We start from the raw sequence: 25682 nt of genomic DNA on the forward strand, positions 1-25682 counted from the left end.
CATATAGACTAACAAATTTAATCCTTACCACTTTCCCTTTACATTTGCTTCAGAGACTAAAGGTTAACCATTGAATAATTTTATTTCTTTTTTGTTTGTTTTTAAAGCCATTCCGAGGGATTTGAGTGCACTTTACTGAGTGCTGGATGGTAGCCAATGAAATTAAACATGCCATTTCAGTGTTCAGTTAAAACAACCAACAGTATAAGTATAGAAGTTTCGCATACTAGCTCAAATGAGACACAAAGATAGTCTTTATCCTTTGTGGGGTGAAAATATATATAGACAGAGATGTTGTGTTGTATTTTTGACAGAACCACTGCAGTACATTTTTTAGTCCCTGTTTTCAAAAATAACCGAAGAAAAATGAATAAACCCAGAATGGTGTCTTTTCCCCCAAAGCAGGTTTGCTCAGTTCACCAGTCACAGTCCCAAATATTTTTTGTAGTATCATGCAGTAGAAAATGGCAGTTTTCAATATGCCATGGCAGCTAGACACACTAATAACAGAAAGCTTACTTTTTCATATGTTAGCCATTTGTCATTATTTTGGAGGCATATACCATAACTAATCATACTGTGGAAGATTTTACAATGGAGATGTATTATCTAGGAATTACAGTAAACACTGGAAGGCCTGAAACAGACCTGATTTCAAAATCAGAGGTCAGTCAGTTGCATCTGAGGCTGAACTGATTCATTGATGTCACTCTGCATAAGACAAGCTAAAACAAAATTTATATAGCTTTTGTAATGAGCTTTCCTGGATGGATAATTGTTTTCCTCCACAATACACTGTTTTGGACATGCCTCACAAACTGTCAAACAAGACATGTCCATATGCGGAGCTCCCAGTAATTTTTGAAATTTAATTCCAGTCATATGGAGGGCAGATTCATATTGGAAATATGGCATGTGGGGAGACAGAGGTTAAACCTTTCCCATTGCATTTCATAACCTGAAACGTCCCTAGGAGAATGCTGTTTGCTCCATTAAAGAAACTTACATAAGCTTCCCCAACAGGGCAGATAGTAGTTCTCAAGGATGTTTCAGGTAAAGGAAATGATGTGGGAGAGGATAAGCCATGGTTCTGATTCATATGGAGCCCTGATTGTCTTAGAACAGTTTCATAAATTACTGGGACCTCCAAGCATGCAACTCTCAGTTCACATCTCACTTGTCTTCGAACCAGAAACAGTGATTAGGTCCTGACACTTCCTGAGCAGTGCCGATCTAAGGTAGCCACAGTCAAGAGGTTGTGAGCAGGGCACAGGACTGCAAGCTCCCTCTTCATACTAGTTTAACCACCATTAAGCAGTATGTTACTTCCAATGTAAACTAAAATTAGGGCTGACTGGCATTTTAAACGTTTACAGGAGGTTTACAGGCCTAGTTAAACAGGAAGCAAATCTTACCTTGAAAACTAACTTTCTGTGCATTCATTCAAAGCTTTGCCTCCTGCCTAATCTTTTTGTGTTTCCATTTTTAAATTTAAACCATGCTGTTCTATAAGAGTGATTTTGGTGTGCTGATCTGCAGAGTCCAAATAGGACTAAAGAGAGAAAAGCAAAAGGGAGGTTACTGATAAGCACAGTGAGATGTTTTATAGATTTTTTAAACAAGTATGATTACACCCAAAATTGTCCTGAAAGTGAACTCCAAACACTCTTAGGATTTCTTAATCAGAGAACAGGAAAAAACAGTTCACCGTGATTTAGTGTGCATCTCTTTCTAAGTAACCAACTGGACTTAGGAGATCCAGTTTGGTGTAGTGGTTAAGTGTGCGGACTCTTATCTGGGAGAACCGGGTTTGATTCCCCACTCCTCCACTTGCACCTGCTGGCATGGCCTTGGGTCAGCCATAGCTCTGACAGAGGTTGTCCTTGAAAGGGCAGCTGCTGTGAGAGCCCTCTCCAGCCCCACCCACCTCACAGGGTGTCTGTTGTGGGGGAGGAAGGTAAAGGAGATTGTGAGCCGCTCTGAGACTCTTTGGAGTGGAGGGCGGGATATAAATCCAATATCTTCTTCTTCTTCTTCTAAACTGGGTCAGGCCCTGGTTTGATGTCCCAAGGCCTTTGATAGTGTGTCAAAAACCATTTGGAGGGCCTTATATCCTTCATATCCTTATAGCTGTTTTATTATTGGATCTCGTGATCAGTGTGTGCACTAGTACATTGTTTGGCAATGTATTTAATAAGCACCCTTTTAACCTAATAATGCATTTTTATTGTGCCACCTGCAGTAATCTGTCGTACTTTGCAGTGACTGACATTTAGTTGTTTATAACCTTAAAAACCTTAGTAAACAGAGAAGAACTGCAGAACTTGTCCTTGAAAAGGCAGCTAGATTGTGGCTTGGTTTTGCAAATAAACCTGATCCACTTCAGTTGTTCTTCTCCTCTAGCATACTTTCCTCCTCACCTCACACCTTCTCCCTTCTGCCTCTTATTTTACAAAGCAAGTATTAAAAATATTTTACCTTTGGGTGTAGGGAGGGTTAGGGGGAAAGTAATACAATAACTAGTTACCGTACTGCTAAACACTGGGAAGGAATACATGATTTCCCATTTGCTCATCACTTAAAGGCATGCAAGCAGACAACTAAAAGATCATCTTGCCACCTTCCTACCAGAATGTACAAGGAGGGAAATGGTTCTTTTGCTCCCCATCCTATCATTCAGGTTCTTCCTTTCAACAGTATCGGACCATTTTTTTTTAAATAAAGGATGATTTTTTGTGCCAGAGATTTCACTTTCATTGTTCAATAGTCATTATGCCCACAGCTCTGTAATAAAGAAAAATCATGACCTGCTTACATCAGCTCTTTTATTGAGTTATAGTGTCTGTAAGTCTTTTTTCCCCTTTCCATGCTTCGTCTGACTGAATGTTATATAAAGTATAGTCCTTTGTATTTTATTGCAAGTAGTAAAATATTGTAGACAATGTAGAATTTCTTTGCTAAATAATTCTAAGAAGATGGGCAGAGGAAACCAAAAGCAAATGAAAATTTTCTGTGCCCTAGCTGTGTAGTGGATGAGATGGACTTCTCAGCTATGGAACTGGATGAAGCACTCAGGAAATTTCAAGCTCATATCCGTGTCCAAGGAGAGGCTCAGAAAGTAGAACGACTGATTGAAGCTTTTAGGTATGATACAAGTAGTTAGCAAAGAAGATTTATCTTTTCATCTTTTGAATCAGAAGAACGTACTCAAATTTACTGTGCTGTGTGTGTTTCATTTTGTGCAAGTGACTGTTTGGATAGTCTCTTAATCTAAAATTCTGTTTCCAGTGCATTATATATTGCTTTATTTGATATTTCTTATTCCATCAATCTTAAATTGAAGCAAAAAACCTTCCTGATTTCAGCCTAAACCTTTTGAAAATAAATCTTGTTGAAGTGGAAGCATTTCCTTTCATTAAATTTTGCAATATACTCTGTTGACCTTTTAATTAAGCAGTTTAGCTTAGCTGAGCAGAGAGCATTAACTTATTAAAGCCTAGACAAATGTTCTTTATCTTTGGTGGAGCATGGGAAGAAATATAATGAATTTTCCAATATTCTAAAAATAACAATCATATCTTCAGAGGATATGATAGATGTTGCCCAGAGCCATTGGACATATGGACATCCAATATATTTAATGCCAAATACAATATGCAACACATAAGCATTGGCTTTTCTGCTGGTATGTGTGGGTTGTGCATTCTTGGTTACAAATCAGAAAATTACCACACCACTGTTGCACCATTACATTCAGACCAATTCCTCATTAGCATTTGCTGTGCCCCCAGGCTTCTCCTTTCCCCTGCTCAAGTGACCAATTCCTCATCAGTTGCTGTGTGGGTGAATTTTGATCTGTGGCTCCCTCTAATTTCCCTTGCAGCTTCTGGAACTCTAAAAAACAAGAGCAGCAGGAAGCCACAAGGGAAATTGGAAGGAGCCATGGATCAAAATGCACCCACAGCAACTGGTGGGGAATTGATCACTTGAGCTGGGGAAAGCAGAAGCTCGGGGGCAGAACAACTGCTAGTGAGGAATCAGTCTCAGTCTTCATGAGTATCATGTAGTTTGGCATAGTCATTAAAATGTTGGGCTACAGGCTGGGAGACCCAGGTTCAAATCCTGTTTTGCCATAAAATTCCCTGGATGATTTTGGGCCAGTTAATCTATTTGCTTAACCTACCTTACTTTGTTGTGAGGATAAAATGGAGGAGGCAAGGGAATCATGAGGTCCTTGGAAGTATGTTGGGACAAAAATATACTGGATAATCCAGTCAGTTCCCTAAAGCAGGTTGTGGCCCCTATGAAAACAGTTTGTAGTAGCCTCCAGTGAACATAGCTATGCATGACTGGAGAATGAATGGCTGCCATCCCCATTTAATTTCACATGTTCCAGTAACTGAGAGTGCCTTTCTAAGCAGAGTTACACCCTTCAAAGCCATAGACATCTGTAGATTTACAGTGTAACTCTGCTTAGGATAGCACTGTAAATCTTTTTTTTAATAGAAGGTAGAGCTTACTGATTGCACGGCTAGCCACATGTATTGCTACAAAAAGTGTGAAATTAGCAGGATAGGATGCACTTAATTTAATGGAGTTAGAAATAGCTTTAGCCACTGAAGTATCTAGATCAGCAATTATACCAGTGGTTTGCAGTATAATACTAAATCATCAGCATTCAAGGAACAATCATTAGCTGAGAGAATGTAAGAAAATAGTAAATAATTTTAGACCATATGATGCAGTGAATACCGTTTCAACATCCTGACTTGAAATGGTTCTGTTGGTTTGTTCTAAATGGTACATCGATTACTCCTTGAATCTGAACCCTATTTTTTCCTCCGGTGTGTCTTGTAGCCAGAGATACTGCATTTGCAATCCAGGCGTTGTGAGACAGTTCAGAAATCCTGATACCATCTTCATCCTGGCTTTTGCAATCATATTATTAAACACAGACATGTATAGTCCAAATGTGAAACCAGAACGCAAAATGAAGCTAGAAGATTTTGTCAAGAATCTAAGAGGTAGGCATGTTCTCATAATCCTTCAAAATTTAGAAACCAGATATGTTAGTGTTTGCCCTGTCTCAGACATAATAAAACAAGTATTGAGAATTAAGATCTTAAAACAAGAAGCACGTCTTTAAGTATGATGTTTCACTGAGTGACGACCAGGGGTAGAATTCTAGCAGGAGCTCCTTTGCATATTAGGCCATACACCCCTGATGTAGCCAATCCTCCAAGAGCTTACAAGGTTCTTTTTTGTAAGCTCTTGGAGGATTGGCTACATCAGGGGTGTGTGGCCCAATATGCAAAGGAGCTCCTGCTAGAATTCCTCCTCTGGTGATGACACATTGCAAATGGGGGAATAGGTAATGCTTTAATCAGTGATAATGCTGCCTCGCCCATCTTCTTTTTCACATGCGAGTGTTTCCAAATACATTAGATGGATCTGGGAGTCACTTGCCAAAAAACAACAGGCTTGCTTCCTTTGTACTGGATCCAGAGAAAGTTGAATGGCTCTGTGAAAGATGTTGTAGGGTACAAAAATCATAAAAGGAAGACCTGGTTCAGTTCCAGTTTACATGTTTGTATGGATGCATTCCACATGAGAATTAGTATAACAACTCTGAGGAGGCTGTTGGATTGAGATCTTCATAGCCAAAGTAAATACATAATCCAAGTTTATTATTGCTATGTTAACTGGACAGTGGGTTAGCAGACTGGTGTATGTGAACTAATTTTAGTACTGCCCAATAACATCTTTAATTCCTGTATTAGTAAGGGTTACTAGTAAGATAGTTCCTACACCTGGATAATAAACAGTCCAGCATTTAAATTCATGTGAATAACTTTGCCATAATATAGGTTATTAGAAATCTACAATAACAGTTCTGGGCTTCCAGAGTTTCCAAGAAGAGTAGGTGGTGTTTGTTTATAACAATTTCATTGCAGAAGACAAAGGGTTGATTCAGTGGTTCTGTGAATGGAGAGAGTTTTTGGAACTGATTTTTAATTTTCGCCTTTCTTCAGGCTTAGGAATATGCATTGCCGCACAAATAGGGAATCCACTGGAATCACTCTTAAGGGTATGAAAACAAAAAAAAAAGTGGGAAAATTCGGATTCAGGGGTATTTGGGGCTTGAAAATTTGAGGGGCAAATATCTCCTAATAGCATATTTGGTAGCCATATCTGATCTGGAAATTCCCAAATCAGCTATTCCCAAATATATGGCCCCATGATACCCTATGGGCCATTGAAGTCAGTGGCAAAATAGGATATAATGAATTGCAGGTGGGGAGGAAGGGAGTTTGAGGTAGATGCTCCAAATTTGCAAGGAATCTTCAGGAGCCTCTCTTCCACAGAACCCCAAGTTTCCAAAAGATTGGACCAAGGGGTCCAGTTCTAGGGCACCCAAAGAGGGTGCCCACATCCCTCCATTATACCCTATAGACCATTGAAGTCAATGGCAAAATAGGGTATACTGAATTGTGGCCGGGGGTGGGGGGTTAAGGTAGAGGCTTCACTTTTGCCAGGCAGCTGAAGGATCATTTCCCCCACAGAACCCCCAAGTTTCAAAAAGATTGGACCAGGGGTTCCAATTTTAGGGGCACCCAAATAGGACCCTTTTCCCCAATGATGGGGGGGAAGCAATCAGTCACTTTCCCCACTGTATTTGTGACTCAGGGGGGGGGGAGGGATTTGAGTGCAAGGCATCACATTTGCAATGCTGCTTCTGATGCCTCTCCCCCACAGAACCCCCAACTCCCAAAAGGGGGTTCAACTCTAGGGGCACCATCTGTGATGGGAAAACCTACCCCAGGCAGCAGTCAGATTCTCCTAGGGAATCTCTGCAGTCAAGTTAACTGTGCTGAGGGTGCTAGTTTGTAAGGAACATAGTTGCCCAGCAGAACAAGTGCTACTGTGGCAATGGCAGTGCAATGCACAGGACCTTAGTTCAAATTAGAGAATCTCTCAGGTTTAAAAATTGGAATGGGGGATTTCTGTAAGGACTGCAGCACAAAACCAGGGCATTGAATGCATTAGTGCCAAGCAGCAGAGATGGGGCATGGACTTTCCACAAGCAAAGGAGTTGCATATTGAACCACAGCCCTATGGAAGAAATACATGTGGGGAATCCTGTAATACTGCACTGAAAGAAAAAAATGGAAACCAGAACAGGACACTTGGGTTTTAAAAGAAGCTGGGTCAAGTTTGAGACCAGTGGCACTTTTAAAACCAACAGAGTCTGAATTCTGGGAAAAGTTAAGAGTTGACCAAGTTGTTCTGTCCACTGAGATAGGAAGTCGATATCTCTATTCAGTCCTGGAGGTTCCTTTGTCTTGAGTATTTTTGCAGTGACTGGTCTCTTGGCTTTGTTTTGACCAGTGTTCCCTTTAAGATGAGTTAGTGTGAGCTATCTCAGTTTTTTTAGCCTCCGGCTCACACATTTTTGTCTTTTGCTCAGGAAATATGGTCCCAGAGCAAGCTAATGTATGCAGTAGCTCACAACTTTAATGCCAGTAGCTCATGAAGTAAAAATTTTGCTCATAAGGCTCCACAGCTTAGAGGGAGTATTGGTTATGATAGATAGGAATGCTTCTTTCTTTGGGTGCGCGCCATGCCAGAACCAAGAACTAGAGTAAGTATGGTGCAGTGACAAGTTCCCAAGCTGCTTGCTTTTAAAAGAAGACTAGAGGCATGCAATTCATTGCCACATAAATTAAGGTTCCCCTTGAGCAGCCTTGACTTCTCAGAAGACTTAAAAGCTTCTTTTAAAACCCAAGTGTCCTGTCCTGGTTGGCGGCCATTTGCAGCTGCTGTGTTTGGCACTCGAATCATATCAGAGAATCTGACTCAGCTCTATACAGCCTGAATACAGCCAAATCAGCAACCGAATGCACACCCCTAATCACTCTCCCTCTCTTTTGTGCAGGCAGAGGATGAGGGTGTGAAGTTTGCACAAGATGGAGGGTGAATTGATTCAGTTCCCAATTTTTGTTGTACTTCTGCCTGGTGCTGTATTGCATGTAGTTCTTTAGGGTTCCCAACCTCTTCAGTGACTTGGAGTGGGGAGAGACTCATGGGGACACCTTGGGTAAAGGAAAGCTAATGAGAATGACTTTTGTGAATTTACTCAATTTATGAAAGCACTGGATTTGACCCCAAGTAATCACTGTTCATTGTGTAGACGAAAATCTATGCATTTCCCAGTTTTTGTTGTACACCTCTCCCCCCCCCCCCCTCCCCAGTGCTGTAATCATCTGAGTTCACCTTCTCTATGAAATTCTTCTGGTCATCTTTCTTACTTCCATAATTACTTAAAATATCACGTGGAAATATTATTTACAATGACTTTTTCACATCTTCACATCTACTTAAAACTTTATATCTGTGTCAGTGAGATATAATGATAAACTGTCAAGAGTACTGAAAGAAAACAGGAGAGAGCAGTGGGGTAATCAAGTACTGTATACAGAAGTTAAAGATAACTGTATATTCAAATGCTCTTTTGGTTATATAGCTTTCATGTTACTTTGCTGAGCTATCCACTGCCAGAAGCAGTGATCTTTATGGTTGGCAGATCTTTTAAATACTTGATTTAAACAAATAAGTGTTTCTAGAGGGCTTTTCCCCATTATTATGTGTTGACTCTGGAATTGACATCATTTGATCATTCTTCTTTTATGGTGAATATAGACAATGTCACTACCAACCCATTGCATTCATTGTTGTCCTCCAGTCTTTTTTTAGACCTGGCTTATGGCCATTTTTCTTTCATTTAAAGCGCAGTGTAACTTTTAGGTTTGCACAAGCAAAGCACTATTGAGGTTTCCAAGGACTACATACAATAATGACCACATTTATCAAGTTTTTTGGGGGTGGTGGTGGTTAGTTTTTGTTTTGTTTTTGTTTGTTTTCATGCAAAGCAATGGCTGATTTTTTTTCTTACTAACTGAAGATAACTAAGGGTCCCTTCCACCCACCAGTAAATATATAGTACAGTCTTGCCTGTGGGGACAGACATTGTCCAATATACACAGGGAACACAACACTGTATTAATTGTTGATAGAACCACAGTTTAGATTACAGTACACATCCATATACCCAACCTGGATGGCCCAGGCTAGTCCAATCTCACCAGATCTCAGAAGCTAAGCAGGGTTGGCCTTGGCTAGTATTTGGAAGAGAGACCTCCAAGGAATACCAGGGTCATGACACAGAGACAATCAATGGCAAACCACCTCTGAATATATTGTGCCTTGAAAACACTACAGGGTCACCATAAGACAGCTGTAACTTGTCAGCGTTTTCCACCGCCACACACCCTAATGAGAAGCAAACTTTATAGGTTATATCTTGTGCCACAAACATTATCAATATCCTCCCCGTGTGGAGAATATATTAGTTAACAGATTCTCCACTCACAGTGCAGAAATACTAATTTGGAAAAGGCAGCTAATGAATTATCTCCTTGTCACTATCTCATCTTAACAGTTCAGATTCCTCACAGCCATATATAAAAATACTGACAGGCCATGTCACTGACTCCCAAGCCCATGAACCTAGGGTTAGGTCTGATGATGGTGCTCATTTCACCTTTTGCCATACTCAGTAGGCCTTAGTGATGATTTGAGGAAGTCTCACTTTTTAAGTCAGTGAGGTGCCTGGCCACCTCGTGGTGCCCCAAGATGTGGTTTCAAGAGCCCACTTCCTTCTTTTTCTAAGTCACATTTTCCCAAAGCAAAGAACTTATTCTGGCTTCCCTCCATAACTTTTGAGTAGTAGGTGCATCAGAAGGTGCATCACCTTTTGTTTGCAGAAAGCACTCATACAGCAACATCTGTTTTAATAACAGGAGCATGCTTGGCTAGGAACGTCCCTATGTTTGGTGATTAGACCCAGCCTACATGGTAGCCAGTTGGTAATATTATCCACTCAATATTTTCAAAGTGCCCACAGGCTCAGCAAGTCTAAATGATGCCTCAGGGTGCTCATGAAGATTAATTTCTTTATTTTACTTGTGCTGCCTGCCCCTACCATAGGAGGAGACAACTGCAAAAAGGAATGCCTGGACAGATTTTTTTAAAAGTATTACTCTGTGGAATAAACCACACTCTGGATTCAAAAGTTAATTTAGAAATAAAAAATTGGGTTTGATCTCAGATCCCTTCTGTCCATGGAGATTTACTGTGGGATCCAACACAACATCTTCACAACTGTTGTTGTATTCCACATCCTCCTTCTCCATGGCCACTATGTGATCCCCTTGGCAGCACAAGATGTTTTGCTGTGGGGAAAGGATCAGGACCATCTCTGAGAGTTGAAGCTGGACCTTCTTGCTTTATGCAAAAATTTATCCATGTTGTCACAACATGTTTGGTTCATCAATTTTTGGGAGTTTCTAATCAAATTTGTGACTTGTGTGGTCTCATCTGTCTCTCACACACAAAGACACACATGCACACAGAGTTCATTCTTTCTTAAGCATATCCATATTTGTTCTTAGTACTTCACCGTTCAAAAACTTGTATACATTTTCATTTGTGGGCATATAAAAAACCCAAAAAATTTTTCATATGAATACATGACCACTGCATAATTGTTCTAATTAACGATTAGATCTGTGTTTAAAATAATCAGACTGCAACAATAAAAGTAATGATTGATGTGAGAAGTTTAATTCTTTAATTGTAAAATGGAGGTGTTGGATCACATCATACAGTGACTTGGGCTTCTATATCAGAGGCAATAGTAATTATAACCAGCCCTTCACCTTAATTGTGTGAGCCTGAATTGTACCTTTGTTTTGCCTTTCATTAGAAAGGCATTATAATAAAATAAAATGGAGGCACTTCTGTTTGTGCATTGGGAACTATTTCCTTTATATTTTGTAGGTGTTGATGATGGTGAAGACATCCCACGAGAGATGCTTATTGGAATTTATGAGAGAATCCGAAAGCGGGAACTCAAGACAAATGAGGATCATGTATCTCAGGTGCAAAAGGTTGAAAAACTCATTGTAGGAAAGAAACCGGTAAGTTGGGTGAAATATCACATATTTGAGAATTTTGGGGAAGAGGGTGCTATCTGTGCTTTAGGGTCAGTGCTATTTCTTGAAAATTGGATTTCAGTTTAAAGGGTTTTTTTTTTAAAAAAACAAACCTAATAGTGAAAAATCAAACTGTCAAAGACACAGCCGTCATGAATACGGTAGTGTGAAAAGCCATCATTACAAGAATCCTATAGAAAAGGAATTGCTTTAATTTAGAAATAGGCTATAAAACCAAGCACAGAATCTGGTTGCTTAAATCAGCCTCTATCCACTCCAGAAGCTAGACTCAACAAATCAGAAGAAATACATCAATAAAAAGTAAAGGAATTTACAAGCAGGAGACCCACAAGGACTTGTGGGGGGCATTATTCCCCCCCCCCCCCATTTCCTCTTCCCTTCCCTGAAAACCCTCATAGCCCATTCCCTTTTCCTCACCCTGGAAGACTCTGCTTGAGAAGTTTGTGGCCCAGCTGTGTGGTGCCAGCTGCTGAGCCAGGCCCAGTTGTGTGTTGGGGAGCTTGCGAGTATTTATGGAAGGCACCTCACTTACCCCATACCACCTTCCCACACTATTTCCTCATTCCCTGTACTTGGCAGCTCCTATATCTTCTCCTTTCCACCCACCCACCAACCTAGCATCTGTCTCCCCCCCCCCCGCCCCCCATCTTCAGCTATATTTATTATTTATTTACTTTGTTTATACCCCACCTTTCTTTACAATGAAGACCGAAGGCAGTTTTCATCATTCTGCTTTCCTGTGTTCTGTCCTCACAACACCCCTGGGAGGTAAGCAAAGCTGAAAATGTGTAACAGGCTCAAGTTCACCCAGTGAGCTTCCATGGCATTGGTGATTTGAACCTGTGTCTCTTAGATCCTAGACTGAAACTCTAACCACTACACCTCACTGGCTTTCATGGAACGGCTGTTTTTTAACTGTAGTAGGCAGCCATGCCTGGTTAAGTCACGTAAGTTGTATGTTAGGAAGTTGCCTGGTGGTTGCTGCCTGGCCTGGCCCCAGTAAGTCCTTCCTCAAATGCAAAAAAAAAAAAAAAAACTGTTAGAAAGGGCCATGACTTTTTCTTACAGAAACCAAGTCTAGCAATACTGTTGTGGTTGCATGTATTAGCTGAGGGCATACATTTCTTAAAACTACAGGAACTGTTGTATTTTTTTTTTAAGATTTCAGATTTCTCTCTAAACCTGGGATATTTTCAGGTCTGTTGAAAGATCTGTCATTTTTGTTCATGGCTCCAGTCTCTGGATTTAAGTACTTGTGTATTTGGCCATGTTGAGAAGTAAACATATTGGTATCTCCATTATTATCACAAATAAATGCATGTGTATAACTCAGTCTTTGGCAAGGTATATTTATTTTGGTCAGCTTAAATAATGAAAAGGCATATATTATTGGTAGGAATGAACAATGAAGAAATGAAACAGGGTAAAGCATTTTCTTCCTTCTTCCAGGCCACTGCACTTGGCCTTATACTGTTGGACCACTGGTCTGTCTAGCCTAGTATTGTCTGCTCTGACAACAGCTCTCTTCCATCCATGTTACCATTCACCTATACCAGGAACTGAATTTAGTCCATTCTGTATGCATGTGCTGTACCAGTCTGCCCTTTTCCCTCTAAATTTATAGCTAGAAAAGGTAACCAGCCTAGAAATCTTGATAGGTAAATTTCTTCAAAAGATAACCATTTGCTCTGAAATTTGTCCCCCTAAGAATTTTTTTTTTCTAAAACAGAGTTTTGACACATCCTATGTAAATGGTAAAATGGTTCTAAAACCTCTCTTCTCAACATTTTGGCTTAACCCTAAGAATAGAAAATCAGCACAAAGAAAGAGATCCCACTAAACTTTGTTGCAAGACTTTGAGGAAAGGGAATTACATAGTTGTGTGGCAGACATTGAGAGTGCCTTTCTATATGTAGTAATCTGTCTATTCTTGGTCTGCAAAAGGATGTGGATTCTAAAATAGTTTGGGTATATTTTAGCCCATTCACGGGCAATTATTTGGATATAAATAGGCTGTGTACTGTAGAAATATTATTGCCATTTATGGTGGAAAACAGTATTTCAAAAAACAGAACTAATCAATATATCTTATTCTCAATATGACCCCATTTATGGATACCTAAACTGAAGAATTGGGACCATGAACAGACAACCCAGATTTTTCTGCCAAATCTCGGGAGAAACCCCAAGATTTGCAGAAAAATCTGAAAATGCGATTTTCACAATTCACGCAAGTTCAGCACCTAGCAACCTATTACTACCACTCAACAGCAGTCATTGTACAAAAGCCAGTGTGATGGTTGTGGTAAAAGTGACAGACCTGAAAGATGCAGGTTCAAACTCCCACTTTGCTATGGAAGCTTCCTGGGCAACCTGGGGCCAATCACTCACTCTCAGAATAACCTACCTTGTGGAGTTGTTGTGGAGATAAAATGGAAGATAAGATAATTTTGTAAGCTGCTTTGTATCTCCATTTGGGAGAAAGGCATGGTATAAATAAATTTAATAAAGAAATAATTAAGACAGAAGTGTCAAACTCATTTGTTACGAGAGCTGGATCTAACACAAATTGTGAGGCCAGACCATGCATATAATAAAATATAATGCCTGGTGGTAGAGATATAAAACTTACAAAGGATACAGAGAAACACAATTTAAAGATATTATTTTTTACTTAAAATACAAACATGCTTAAAACTTTAACAATGCTTTGTTTAAAATGGAAAGGTGGGGAAATAGTGGGATTTGACAATGCAGTTTTAAAAATAAAACATCAAGAAAAATCACAAGGCTCACAGCAGAAACTAAAAATATAAACCAAAAATATAAAATATTCTGGGCTTAGGAAAACATGAAATGGCTGGACATTGCAAGCTTCTCCCCTCTGCCCCCAGGTCTATTCAGATTGGCAATGGCTGTTCAGTGTAATATCCCCCTTTGGCTGTGGGTTCCCAGGTTAGTGTACTCCCCAGGCACCAGTTCTAAGGTCCATTCAGCAGAGACACACTGGCTCAAAGCATCAGCCCTTTAATTGCAAAGTCACACAACTCCAGCAAGGAACAGTTTCTCGCTGGTCATATAAATGCTGAAAATGAAACTGAGCTCCACTCCATTAAAATACATTGCAGCACAGACAAAGCTGCAAGGAAAACACAGAATGGATTTTCCATTAAGGTCTCTGTGCCCAGATAGACTAGTAGTCTATCTGGGCACAGAGACTTTAATGGAAAATCCATTTTGTATTTTCCTTGCAGCTTTGCAAGCCCAGACTTGATTCCTGCTTCAGCTTGCAAAGTCAAAGAAGAAGAAGCTGGGAACTTCAGCAGCCTCAGAGCTTCAAAGGGTGAAGACGGGGGGGGGGGGGGGAATGGGGAGAAAAGAGACCCATGGGCCTGATTAAAGCCCTGGATGGGCCAGTTGTGGCCTATGGGCCAGACATTTAACACCACTTAATTAAGGTAATGATGGGGTAGGGAAACGTTGGTGAGCTAGAAGGAGAGAAGGAAGTGACGAAAGCGGGGGCGGGGGGGGGGAGGAGGGAAAGATGAAATAATGTAGGGACAAGAAACCAGGGAAGAATGAGGTGTCCCCTGCAAGTCCTTGCAGGTTCCCTGTTTGTTAGTATATCGAATTCTTAACATGGACCCATCTGTGGATTCTTAAAACCCACAGATTGTAGCCATGAACAACGATGATCCCAGGTTTGCAGAAAAATCTGAAATATATAATGAAAAGAAATATTGGGGGGTGGAATTAAACCTTCCATAATAACAGAAGCATTGCCTGTATTTTTGAAAATTAAAGCCTCTTAAGATCTCAAGCACTTAGATCCGTGTATTTAGTGCTATGACTTGAGGCCACACAGGTCACCTGGTCCAGCAGCAGTGGCCACACTACACAACTTACCTGAGGAACTTTCTAATGAAAATCTTTTGCAACTTTTAGGGAGAGTTGCCAGAGGAAGGGAAAGCTGGGAGCCATTGTGGCAGTGTGGTTAGTGTTGGACTAGGATCTAAGAGACCCAAGTTCAGATCTCCACTTTGCCATGGAGGTTTGCTGGATGACCTTGGCCAACGCTATCTGTCTAATCTACCTCATAGAGTTGTTGTGAGAATAAAGCAGAGGAGGGGATAATGATGTAAGCTACTTTGGGTCCCCATTGGGGAGAAAGTTGGCATATAAATGAAGTTAAAAATAAAGCTGAAAACTTGTCGGGAGGGAGATAAAAGATAGGTTCATTGGTGTGTCGGAAGAAGAGAAGGAATCATGTAAAGGGGTAGAGGATGTGGGTAGGGTTGCCAGGTCTGTGTTGGAAAATACCTGGAGACTTTGCTAGTGGGTCTGGGAGAGGGTTGGGGTTTGGGGAGGGGAGGGGAGGGGAAGGGCCTAAGCATGGTACAATGCCATAGAGTTCACCCTTCAAGGCAGCCATTTTCTCTAGGGGAGCTGATCTCTGCCAGCTGGGGCTCAGTGGTAAAACCAGGATATCTCCAGGCCCCATCTGGAGGCTGGCAACCCTAGAAGTGGGGGTTGTCAAGATCAGGGGAAGAGGATACGGGGGAAATAAAGTGACCTGACCCCACACTTCCTTGTGAGATCCTTGCTTGTATCTATAATAAAAAGTAAATTTTCTATAAAAAATCATTTGAATTAGCATCATATTTCCACATAATACCAAGCTGGGGGATGTATGGGAGGAGTGGAGGCAACTGATACCAGCAACTGCAGAATTAGAGTTTGTTTTTAGACTGTTATATTGTTTTATTATATGAATCTCTTTTATTATATGAATCTAATAACTTTGTATTAATTTATTGTTGTTACCTGCTTAGAGTCCATTCGAGGAAGGGCGGGCTATAAATAAAATAAATAAATAATAACATTTCAGCTGTGCAAAAGAGGCTTGGAGAGAACATTTGTTGGAATGTTTATGTTTGTGGAATGTTCTTGTGGCTCACCTGATATCTGTGCTGCTTTCTTTTAGATGCCAGGGCAAAATGTTTCTGTTTACTAAGGCTTTTAATTAAGGGGTTTATTTTTTTAAAAAAAAATGTTGTTTTATAGTCTGTTTTTAGCCTGAGAAATTTTTAAGACTCATTTTAAACTGCTCCATATTTTATGCTGTTTTATGCTGTGGCTATGTTTTTGAGTATTTATTAGGTATGATAGAATTCTGTGTTTCTCTGAAATACAGTGAATTTATATATGTCTTTCTACTGTAGATTGGATCTCTACATCATGGACTTGGTTGTGTAAGTATTTCCTATTATCTATGTTGTATAATCAGAATAGATTTAGAGTCATTTTTTAAATGCCAGAAAACACTATCCCGTTTTTATATTATCTAGATTTTGATTCTTGATATAACATTCAAATGATAGAAACTCTTGTTACCTGATCTAATGGTGGAGGGAAGGCTGTCAGGGTTCACAGCTGACATGGCAGCCATGTTAAGGGTTTTCATGGCAAGAGACAAACAGAGGTGGGCAAGCCTGGACTTCCTTGATGGCCTCCCATCCAAGTGCTAACCAAGGCCAATATTGTTTAGCTTCCGAGATCTGATGAGATCATACTAGCCTGGGACTTCCAGATATGATTTAATAGACATAATCCACTACATAATGAAGCTGTACTTTCTCTGTGGCATACAGCTTCATATAAATTGGGCAACAGGCATAATTAGGTTTTCGGGCTGTGTTTATAAATTGGGCTGTTTTTAGCTAACATTTACATCAAACTTCCCAGTAACCTTTATTGCTGAGTGAGCACTGGAAACTTGATTATTTTTCCACAAGAAAAGGTGGTCCCATAAGGAATCATGAATTCAAAAATCCCATCCCAAACTTCAAAATCTTGCTCTCCAGTATACACTATTCAATGGGAGTGTGGGACATGCACACATATCTATTTTCTTCACTATGGCTGTTTTTTTCAGTATGATTTGTAAGGTGTAACTGATCTATTTGTTTGGAGTTTATGAACAATACCAACACTATTCTGATTTCAAAACCGTTGCCGCTAACATTATGCCTGCTGACACGTAACTAAATTAGGAGGCATTTGAAATAGAATGGGCCAACAGATGAAAACATGAAGCCATTGTTCCGTAGTTGCCATCCTAAAGAACACAGTAGAGCACAGTGATCGCTGCTGGCAAAGCAGAGGATTAGATAAAAGAACAATGGAAGCTTGTGAAAAGTCTAAAAGAAGGGTACAAAACTGATGCTCTTGTCATTGTGGTGTCAAAGCTGTGATACACAGGCTTGAAAGGAATTGTTTATTGCATACTGTAAAACAGGGGTGGCCAAACTGTGGCTTGGGAGCCACATATGGCTCTTTTACACATATTGTGTGGCTCTTGAATCTCCCACTGCCCTGTTGGGCCAGCTTGGTGAAAGCATTTGTCTCTTTTAATTGCTTCTCCAAACCTTAGCCAGCCAGTTGCTTGGAGAATGCATTTAAAGTTAAAGTTGCTTTCTTTCCCCCTCTCTCTCCCCTCCCTCCCCCTCTATTGTTCCAGAAATATTAGCCAATGGCCATCTTTAATTTGGCTATGGTGATAAGAGAATTATTACTATAGACAGTAGGATACTATAGACAGAGGGAGTAGGATATAGGTGAAGGCTTTTGCATAGTAAATGCTGGTATATTGTTATGACTGATTTTACTAGCATTGATAACAAGTTCAGTAGTGCAGAATTGAGATCTTTGTATATTTTCTAATAGTCTTGTGAAATCTCATCACTATATTTGATTAAATAAATAAATAAATAAATATAATAAATGGAACGTTACAGTACACAAAACTTTCAGAGCAGTTCATGGTTTCCTGCTTAGTCAATGAAGTCTTGCTACTTTGAAGCATTTTGTAATGAAGTTACCTCTAGAAAACATTAATTCCCCCATGGACTAAAATTCATGTTAAGCAAGAAAGTTCCCCTTTACTGCTTCCTGATTTTATATGTACAATCTAAACCTTTTTGATATTCTTATCTAGTTAAAATACTAGGACTAGAAAGGCATAATTTTGTAATAATTTTTGCATTAATAGAGAAAGTAGATGTCCAGCAGTGACCTTGTTGAAGATCTTTGAAATTCTGGAAAGCCACATGGTCATTTTCTGCATTGCAGTAGTTTCTTTACACTCTGGGCCCTGTTAGTTAAACTTGGAGAGTGTCTGCTACTCTAAGGAAGCAAATACATAATGTTCTTTGTATGAAACAAACTTTAAATTACACCATGTTACAGCATTTACCACATGGTGGATCATGTTGAGCAGTTCACCAGGTTACTTGAAAAGTTTTCTTCACACCATCACAGACCTTTAAGTTCTTTTTTGGCCTTTTACAGTTAGGAGAAAAAAAACTGCTTGCCCATCTTCTGCCTTCAGATGGTAATTTTCATGCATGCAGTGGTCCTGAATAAAAATGTAAACAAATATTTTAATGTATTTGCTTATTGCTTTGTATTTAGAATGTGTTTTTAATCCTTCAAATAATATACATAAAACTTAGTTGTATTGTAGAAAAGGCAATGTCAGTCAGTCAGTCAGTCAGTTTAATACGGCTCTAGGCCAATCAACAACAACAACACAACACATCGATAACAGTACAACACAACACAACACCAACACAACACCAAGCTAGAAAAGGCAATGGAAAGCCTGTATTGACTCTGAAACACAGAAATCAAGCCCCTACAGAATGAATGAATGAACCAGTCAATGAATCAATCAATTGTATTAGTAAATATTACATCTTATGCTGAAGAAAGGCCATCTACTATTGGAAAGGTGCTAATTGTAGTAATATTGACCAAAACTTTTCATGAGCTAAGTTTAAAAGGATAGCACTAAAGTATGAGCATAACAGCAAAGAAAGAAAAATAAAACTCGGAAACAAAATAATTCAGTGAAAGGATCCATCCAAGTGCATCATAGAATCCTCTCTTTAGTTTGTGTTCTTTTAATTGTTGTTTACAAAGGACTTCACCTAAAGTATTTTTTATTAATAGAGGTCAGCATTTAACTTTAATCATTTATTACAGGTTCTCTCTCTACCACATCGAAGACTTGTTTGCTACTGTAGACTGTTTGAAGTTCCAGATCCAAACAAACCTCAGAAGCTTGGATTGCACCAGCGAGAAATATTTTTGTTTAACGATCTCCTTGTGGTAGGTATTTTTATCAAATAATGTTGATATTAACACAGAGACTCCATTAAGTAGGAAGTCTTGCTAAGAAGCAGTCATCAGATCCAATCTAGATGTACAGATCCTGCAGGTTTCCATGTGCTTGTACCTGCATTCAGAATTGTCTGTTGTATGCAGCTTTCCCATCTCTAATCCAGCAAGCCCAGTCTGCATGTACAGAGCCCTTTCTGTTTGTTTGTTTTTTAAAAAGCTAAACTCCTGGTCATTTATTTGTGTACAACGATTCCTCCCACCCATTGTTCCCTCACCAAAAACAACCACAGCAACAACACACACAAAAACAACCTGGCTAGCAGAAAACTCCCTTGTACCAGTACTGTAGGGTTACCATATTTTGAAAAGCAAAAAGAGGACATATTTGCTGACTGACTACTTCAAACAAGTGATTACTACAACAAAACTCGTTTTAAATATCCCAGCAATTTTAATTGGTACTAGCTAGGAATATTTGTAATCCTCTAGACCAAAAAGAGATTTGCATCAGTTCTTTAAAAAGAGCCCAAAAGAAGATGGACACACAAAAAAGAGGTCATGTCCTCTAAAAAGACAACATATAATAATAATAATAATATTTAATATGTATCCCACCCTTCCCGCCAAAGCAGACTCATAATCCTATGATAGTTTGAACTGCTCCACATAAACTCATTTGAACTAGAGCAAGTAAATGCTAGACTAAACTTTCTGTCTTCTATAGAATGGTACCACTGTAAAATGGTACTTCAAAATTATTTTGCTTTCTAAAGCAAAGGAGAGAGGCTAAACTTTGTGCTGATATTCTTGCTGGTTTGCTTTGGCAGCACAGCTGAAAGTTTTTGTGCTAAGATTTCCTAGTATGTTCAAAGGTCATGTTTTCTTTGCCTTTTCTTCTCTCTATTCTGTAGGTCAGGTCACACAAAAGAAATTATTGTTGGGTTATTCAAGGTTTTTTATTCCAAAACTACCTAAAGAATTTAGTTTCCTAAAGTCCCACAGATTGCCATACCCATAGGCAGCTCCTTACAAAGGTTAATAACTCTGGTTTCAATACAGCAGAATATTTCTGTCCACTGAAGTCCATAGAATTTCATCTTATTCTGAAACAAGGAAGAAATATGGCTTTGAATTAAAAGTAGAGTGCTTAAGGTAGACATAAATAGCATTGTGATTATGTGCATAAACATGAAGTACAGGAATGTTGATCGCAAAGCAGTTTTTTTGCATGATAATCAGTCAGTGCAGAAATATGGTAGACACTGGTTCAAAACTTCTTACTGTTTTTAATACATGAGAAACTTAATGCCAGTAAATTTAGAACTGAATACAATCTGAGAGAGGTCACTATAATGGATTACACAACAAAAAATTGCAAAAATGCAATTTACTAAGAAATATATAGAAATCAGCCCAAATGTCCAAAACATGTATATTCAAGTCCCAAAGTAGTGTGGTGACAAGCCAGTATGTGCGCAAGAAGCTACATACTGAGCTGTAGCCAATGTGAAATTGCTGTGTAAAGAATCTATATAATTGAATCAATATTGGTCCCAGGTCTGATGAAGACTGGAAAGAAACAAGTACTTAATCGATTAGCTTGTCACCACACTACTTTGGGACTTGAATATACATGTTTTGGACATTTGGACATTCTATATACTTCTTAGTAAATTGGTCAGTAGCTTACATTTTTTGTTGAGTAAATTTAGAACTGCCTTTCAGATTTTTGCTTGTGCACACCAAGAGTGGAAGAAAGGCCAAAAAGCACTGTAAGTGGCACATATGGATTTGGCCCAGTTTTTAGCCAGTCTCCAGCAGAGGGAAGGCACTAGGCAGCCACACGCTCCCAAACCATGCACTCCACTGCCTGCAGCCTTCAATAGGCTTGCGAGAGAGTGAGAGACAAAGAGCCACCCATGAATGCCCCCACCCAGGAGAAGCTAGGCCTGCTGCTGTCCACTCTACTGCACGTGGCTCTCTCTCTCCGCCGTGTTGGGGGGGGGGGTGAAACAAGGTCTCTCATTGGACTGTTTGAGAACACACATCCATGAAATGCAGCTGATGGCACTGTTCTGCTTTGTGTCAGTTTGCAGAAAGTAATCTACTGAATAGGTGATGTCACTTCCAGTGACATCAGGAGGTGTAGTGTAATATGCAAATGATTCCTGCTGGGCTTTTTCTACCCAAAAAAAGTAACATGACCCTCTACAGTATCTGTGAAATGTCTGAGTATGTCTTCCCCTGATCCCTCATGATTTGTCCCACCTTTTTTTACGGGAAGGAGTGGGATTGTTCTGCGGTGGCTAGGCAAATATGTGGAGATTTTTTAAAAGGCTGTAGTACTGCACTCCTTCTATGCATCATCACCCATGCTCACCAAAGCAATGAAATAATAACTGGGGATGGGGGGGGGAGGTGTCAGATGTGAAACAGAAACCACAGCTAACTATTTATTCAATTTATAGCTCTTCCCCTGCAAACAGGGTTCAGATCAGGTAACATCATATATAAAAACACATTATACATTTAAAATATATATAGCAATTCCATGTACGATAAATGAGATAAAACACAGCAGCATTTTTAAACTAATCGATGGCATAAGATCCCAGGGAGTGTAAATATCTTAAAATCTATCTGTTAGGAAGGAGAAGGGAAAGGAGAAACAAAAGAAGAAATGGAGGCCAGTCTGCTGCATAAACCTGTCACTGCCCTTAATTGTAGGCCTGGCAGAGCAACTCTGTTTTACAGGCCTTGCAGAACTGCATGGGATCCTGCAGGGCCCAAACCTCACCCGGAAGAATGTTCCACCAGGCTAGAGCCAGGGCTGAGAAGGCCCTGGTTCTGGTCAAGGACACCCAAACACTCTTTGGGCCAGGAATCACCAGGAGGTTCGTATTGCTGGACTGTAACACTTTTGGGGGGATGTACCAGGAGAGATGGTCCCAAACCTTGACCTTGTAGGGCTTTAAAGGTTAACATTCAAAACCTTAAAACTGATCCAAATTTCAATCTGGAGCCAGTGCAGCTGGTGGAGTACTGCCTGGATATGGGCTCTAATAGAAATTCTGGTCCGACTACATACAACTGCATTCTGGATCAGTTGCAGTTTTCAGATCAGTCTCCAGAACAGCCCCATGTAGAGTGAGTAACTTACAGTGCTCCAGTGTAGAGGTAACCATCACGTGGATCACTGTGGCTAGGTTGGGGGGATCCAGGAAGAGGACCAACTGCTTAATCTGACACAGATGGTAAATGCCAGTTTAATCATGTTTGCAACCTGGACAGTCATTGAAAGGGAGGCATCACACCTAGACACTTGATGATCGACCCAGATGACAGGGGGACACTGTGAAGTGCTGGAAGTTAAATAGATTACTTCCTGCTATCTGAAATCTTTCTTGCAAGGACAGTTTCACATATGATTCCACAAGCAACCTTACCATCTCTGAAAGCCACCCAGGTGTGGAAGCTGTCACTGTTGTAGCCACTATGCTCTTTATGTGCTGTTCATGTTTCATGCATAAATAACAGAATCCTGAATAATAACAATGGAATTCTTTTTTAAATTTGAACTCCAGGTGTGAATTGAAGCTCTATATAGTTTTAGCAAAGCTCCTGTCACCTGAATACCAAAGAATTTACTGTGTTTCATAATTCTGAGAACCGTGATAGTATTATGGAATCTAGGGGTAACTTGCCTTGGGCTGGTAGTCTTGAGCAAGCTAAATCAAGTGGCCTCCTGTGGTGCTTGCTAGCACTGCAGAGTCAGGTGACCCATCTTCCTTGGGGGCTGTTTCAGCAGCCCAAATATCATCCAGCAATAACTCCCAAAGTACTGAATAGGGTGTCTTATTGTGACGAGCAGAGATCTTGTCAGATCTTAGAAGCTAAGCAGGGTCAATTCTGGGAAGTACTTGGATGGGAGACCTCCTTGAAATACGAGAGCCAGTACAACCCCGATTTTCAGTACAAAAGTGGCTCAAGGGAAAATGGTTAAAAGTCCCTATTTTCTACCTCTCTGTGCCATTTTTTCATGTGAAGGAGTTTGGAGAGCATAGCCAAGCTATTTAAAATTAAGGAGCAGCCCACATTTAGTTAGGAAATGGAATGCCTTTTACCAGCCTATCTTTTATTAAGCTTGTGGGATATTCTAGGTAGAATTTTCTTTGCATTGTTTATTGGGATATTGAGAGGAACGTGGTTGAGTTAGTGAGAGAATTTGTGTCGCTATCCTTCTGTTCAGAGAACATCTAAATTTTGTGTCTGCTGAAATGTTTAGGTCACCAAGATCTTTCAGAAGAAAAAGAATTCGGTCACCTACAGTTTTCGTCAGTCCTTTTCCCTATATGGAATGCAGGTCCTCCTTTTTGAGAATCAGTGTAAGTGTGTTTTTAACCTGTCATATGATGTTATGAGTTGGGAATAAAGCTGTAAATCTGAACTCCTCATTGAGATCTACTGGCTGGAAACCTGGACCAGGTAAGTAAATCTCCCATGATACAATGAAGTGCTTGGAGGGAGCATATTGCCACACAGGCATGTAATCCAAATCTGACATTTCATATTTATAAAACAGTGTAATTTTGCTTATCAGTTCATTCATTCTAAAGTTTCTAGGGAACAGAGTTGGTTTGTCATTCATAGTCCTTAAAAATAAAAGATGTAAGCTTTTCTGATTGATTCAGGTGGGTAGCCATGTTGGTCTGAAGCAGTAGAACAAATTTTTAGTCCAGTGGCACCTTTAAGACCAACAAAGCTTATTCTGGGTATAAACTTCCGTGTACATGCACACTTCATCAAATAGTTCCTTTTCTGATTGAACATTTGTGAACCACAATGGGATTCAAACTGTTCAGTGAGAGTTTGGGTGTGGTCAGACATGCTGTTTGGTCTATCATTGCTGCTACCCTCCAGATTTAAAATGCACAATTAGACAGCATCATCCCTACTCCATCTCGTAGTCATCAGCCTCCCATTGTCACCCCTCTCTGAGTAAGGTTTTTTTGACACTGGCAATGTCCAGGCTTTACCAGGCAGCCCGCTCCGCCCCAGATTTCCCAATACATGAACACTCCCATTGCAATCTAAAACCATTCAGGAAATCTGGATCGTCCATTCTGTTTTTGCTCCTTTCTTTTTTTTTGTCAGCGATGTGCACATAATCACATATTCGCTCCTGGTTGCATATAACTGCTTGCTTGTTTCAGCACCGAAATATTCCATCAAGATTGGGAGCCCCTCCGGAGGGGGTGGGTTGCTTTTGAGTGACAGATTCAGGTAAAAGACCCTTTCTGCCACTTCTTGGGTTGGGATGGTGCTGGAAATAGTCCCTGTTTAGGCTACCATACTGGCGGCCAGGATTCCACCCCCAGAACTTTAATCCAAGCCACTTTACAATATTGCTGTGGTTGGAAGAGGGGAGAGGGAGAAAAGGAAAACTTCCCTGTTAAAAGAGTGGGAAAGGGAGTGGTTTCTGACAGAGAAATACAGTTGTATAGGAACCAGTGATCATAGCACTTGGCGAGGGATTGCGGAGCTGTTGAAAAGGAGCTGGTACTTCAGCTGGGCACTTATGCAGTTGTGTGAAACCTCCCCCCAAAAATGCTGCCCAACTGAACACTCTGTGTTGCCATGCAGGAATAATCTGGATGGTCAACCATGGAGTGAGTGCATGGTGAAGCATGTTACAGGTAGATGGTTGATCAAAATTCTCCAGTACAAAAAAAAAATGGATGAAATCAGAGGTGCAGTCAGAACTTGGAGAGTATGCCTTCTGACGCAGCCTTAAGTTGTTTTTTCTGAGAGCTCTAAAGAGATTGGGACATGTACACATTCAAGAGATCTAGAGGAAAGTGGAGGTTGGCTTGCAATGCTTATATTCCTTCAGATTCTTATCCTGTCAGCAGTTTCCAAAAAGAAGTGCAGGGCCATTATTTTAGCTGAAGGCTACAAGCCACAAATACACCATCCAGCATATCTGCATGATGCAGCTGTCAGGTTCAACTTGTTCTCAAGGAATGGAATTCGTAAACCTTCTGAGGACTGTGTCAATTAAAGCAAAGGCAGTGGAAATATTGTTTGGATGTGGGCAAGGTGGTAGAAATGATTGGCATTGCCAAGTGGTTGATAAAGTTAAAATATATTTTGGGATCAAGTAAAGTGTACGAAAGGAAATAAAGTATTTATTTCCAGCATATACATAAGTCATGAGGGAATGGCTAAATAGATACTTCCACATTTCCTAGAATAAATCAGCATTTTAAAAACATGGCTGTTGACAGATTCCTTTCACTGGAGGCCTAGTAACAATGAAAATATATTTTCTAGCACCTCAATCCAAATATAACTTCTAAAAGACTTCTGTTTATTATTCCTTCCTGAGCATTGAATGGAGGGAATGTTTGGAAATCCAGATGT

The 25682-nt window shown here is 40.0% G+C and overlaps 1 protein-coding gene across 13 annotated transcripts in view; it reads left to right on the top strand.

Annotated features, from left to right (window-relative positions):
- IQSEC1 (IQ motif and Sec7 domain ArfGEF 1) overlaps nt 1-25682 on the top strand; it is a 328187-nt gene that overhangs the window by 279518 nt on the left and 22987 nt on the right. For all 13 annotated transcript variants that reach the window (XR_009555442.1, XR_009555443.1, XM_060239843.1 and 10 more), the window contains 6 exons: nt 3022-3144; nt 4858-5024; nt 10900-11039; nt 16298-16327; nt 19122-19247; nt 23545-23644. Coding sequence is in view for 11 of the 13 variants with exons in the window: in XM_060239843.1 (XP_060095826.1) it covers nt 3022-3144; nt 4858-5024; nt 10900-11039; nt 16298-16327; nt 19122-19247; nt 23545-23644 (686 nt within the window). In the remaining 2 variants the exon portion in view is untranslated. The remainder of the gene's footprint in view (nt 1-3021; nt 3145-4857; nt 5025-10899; nt 11040-16297; nt 16328-19121; nt 19248-23544; nt 23645-25682) is intronic.

Source organism: Heteronotia binoei, chromosome 5, assembly GCF_032191835.1.
Source record: "Heteronotia binoei isolate CCM8104 ecotype False Entrance Well chromosome 5, APGP_CSIRO_Hbin_v1, whole genome shotgun sequence".
NCBI lineage: Eukaryota > Metazoa > Chordata > Lepidosauria > Squamata > Gekkonidae > Heteronotia > Heteronotia binoei.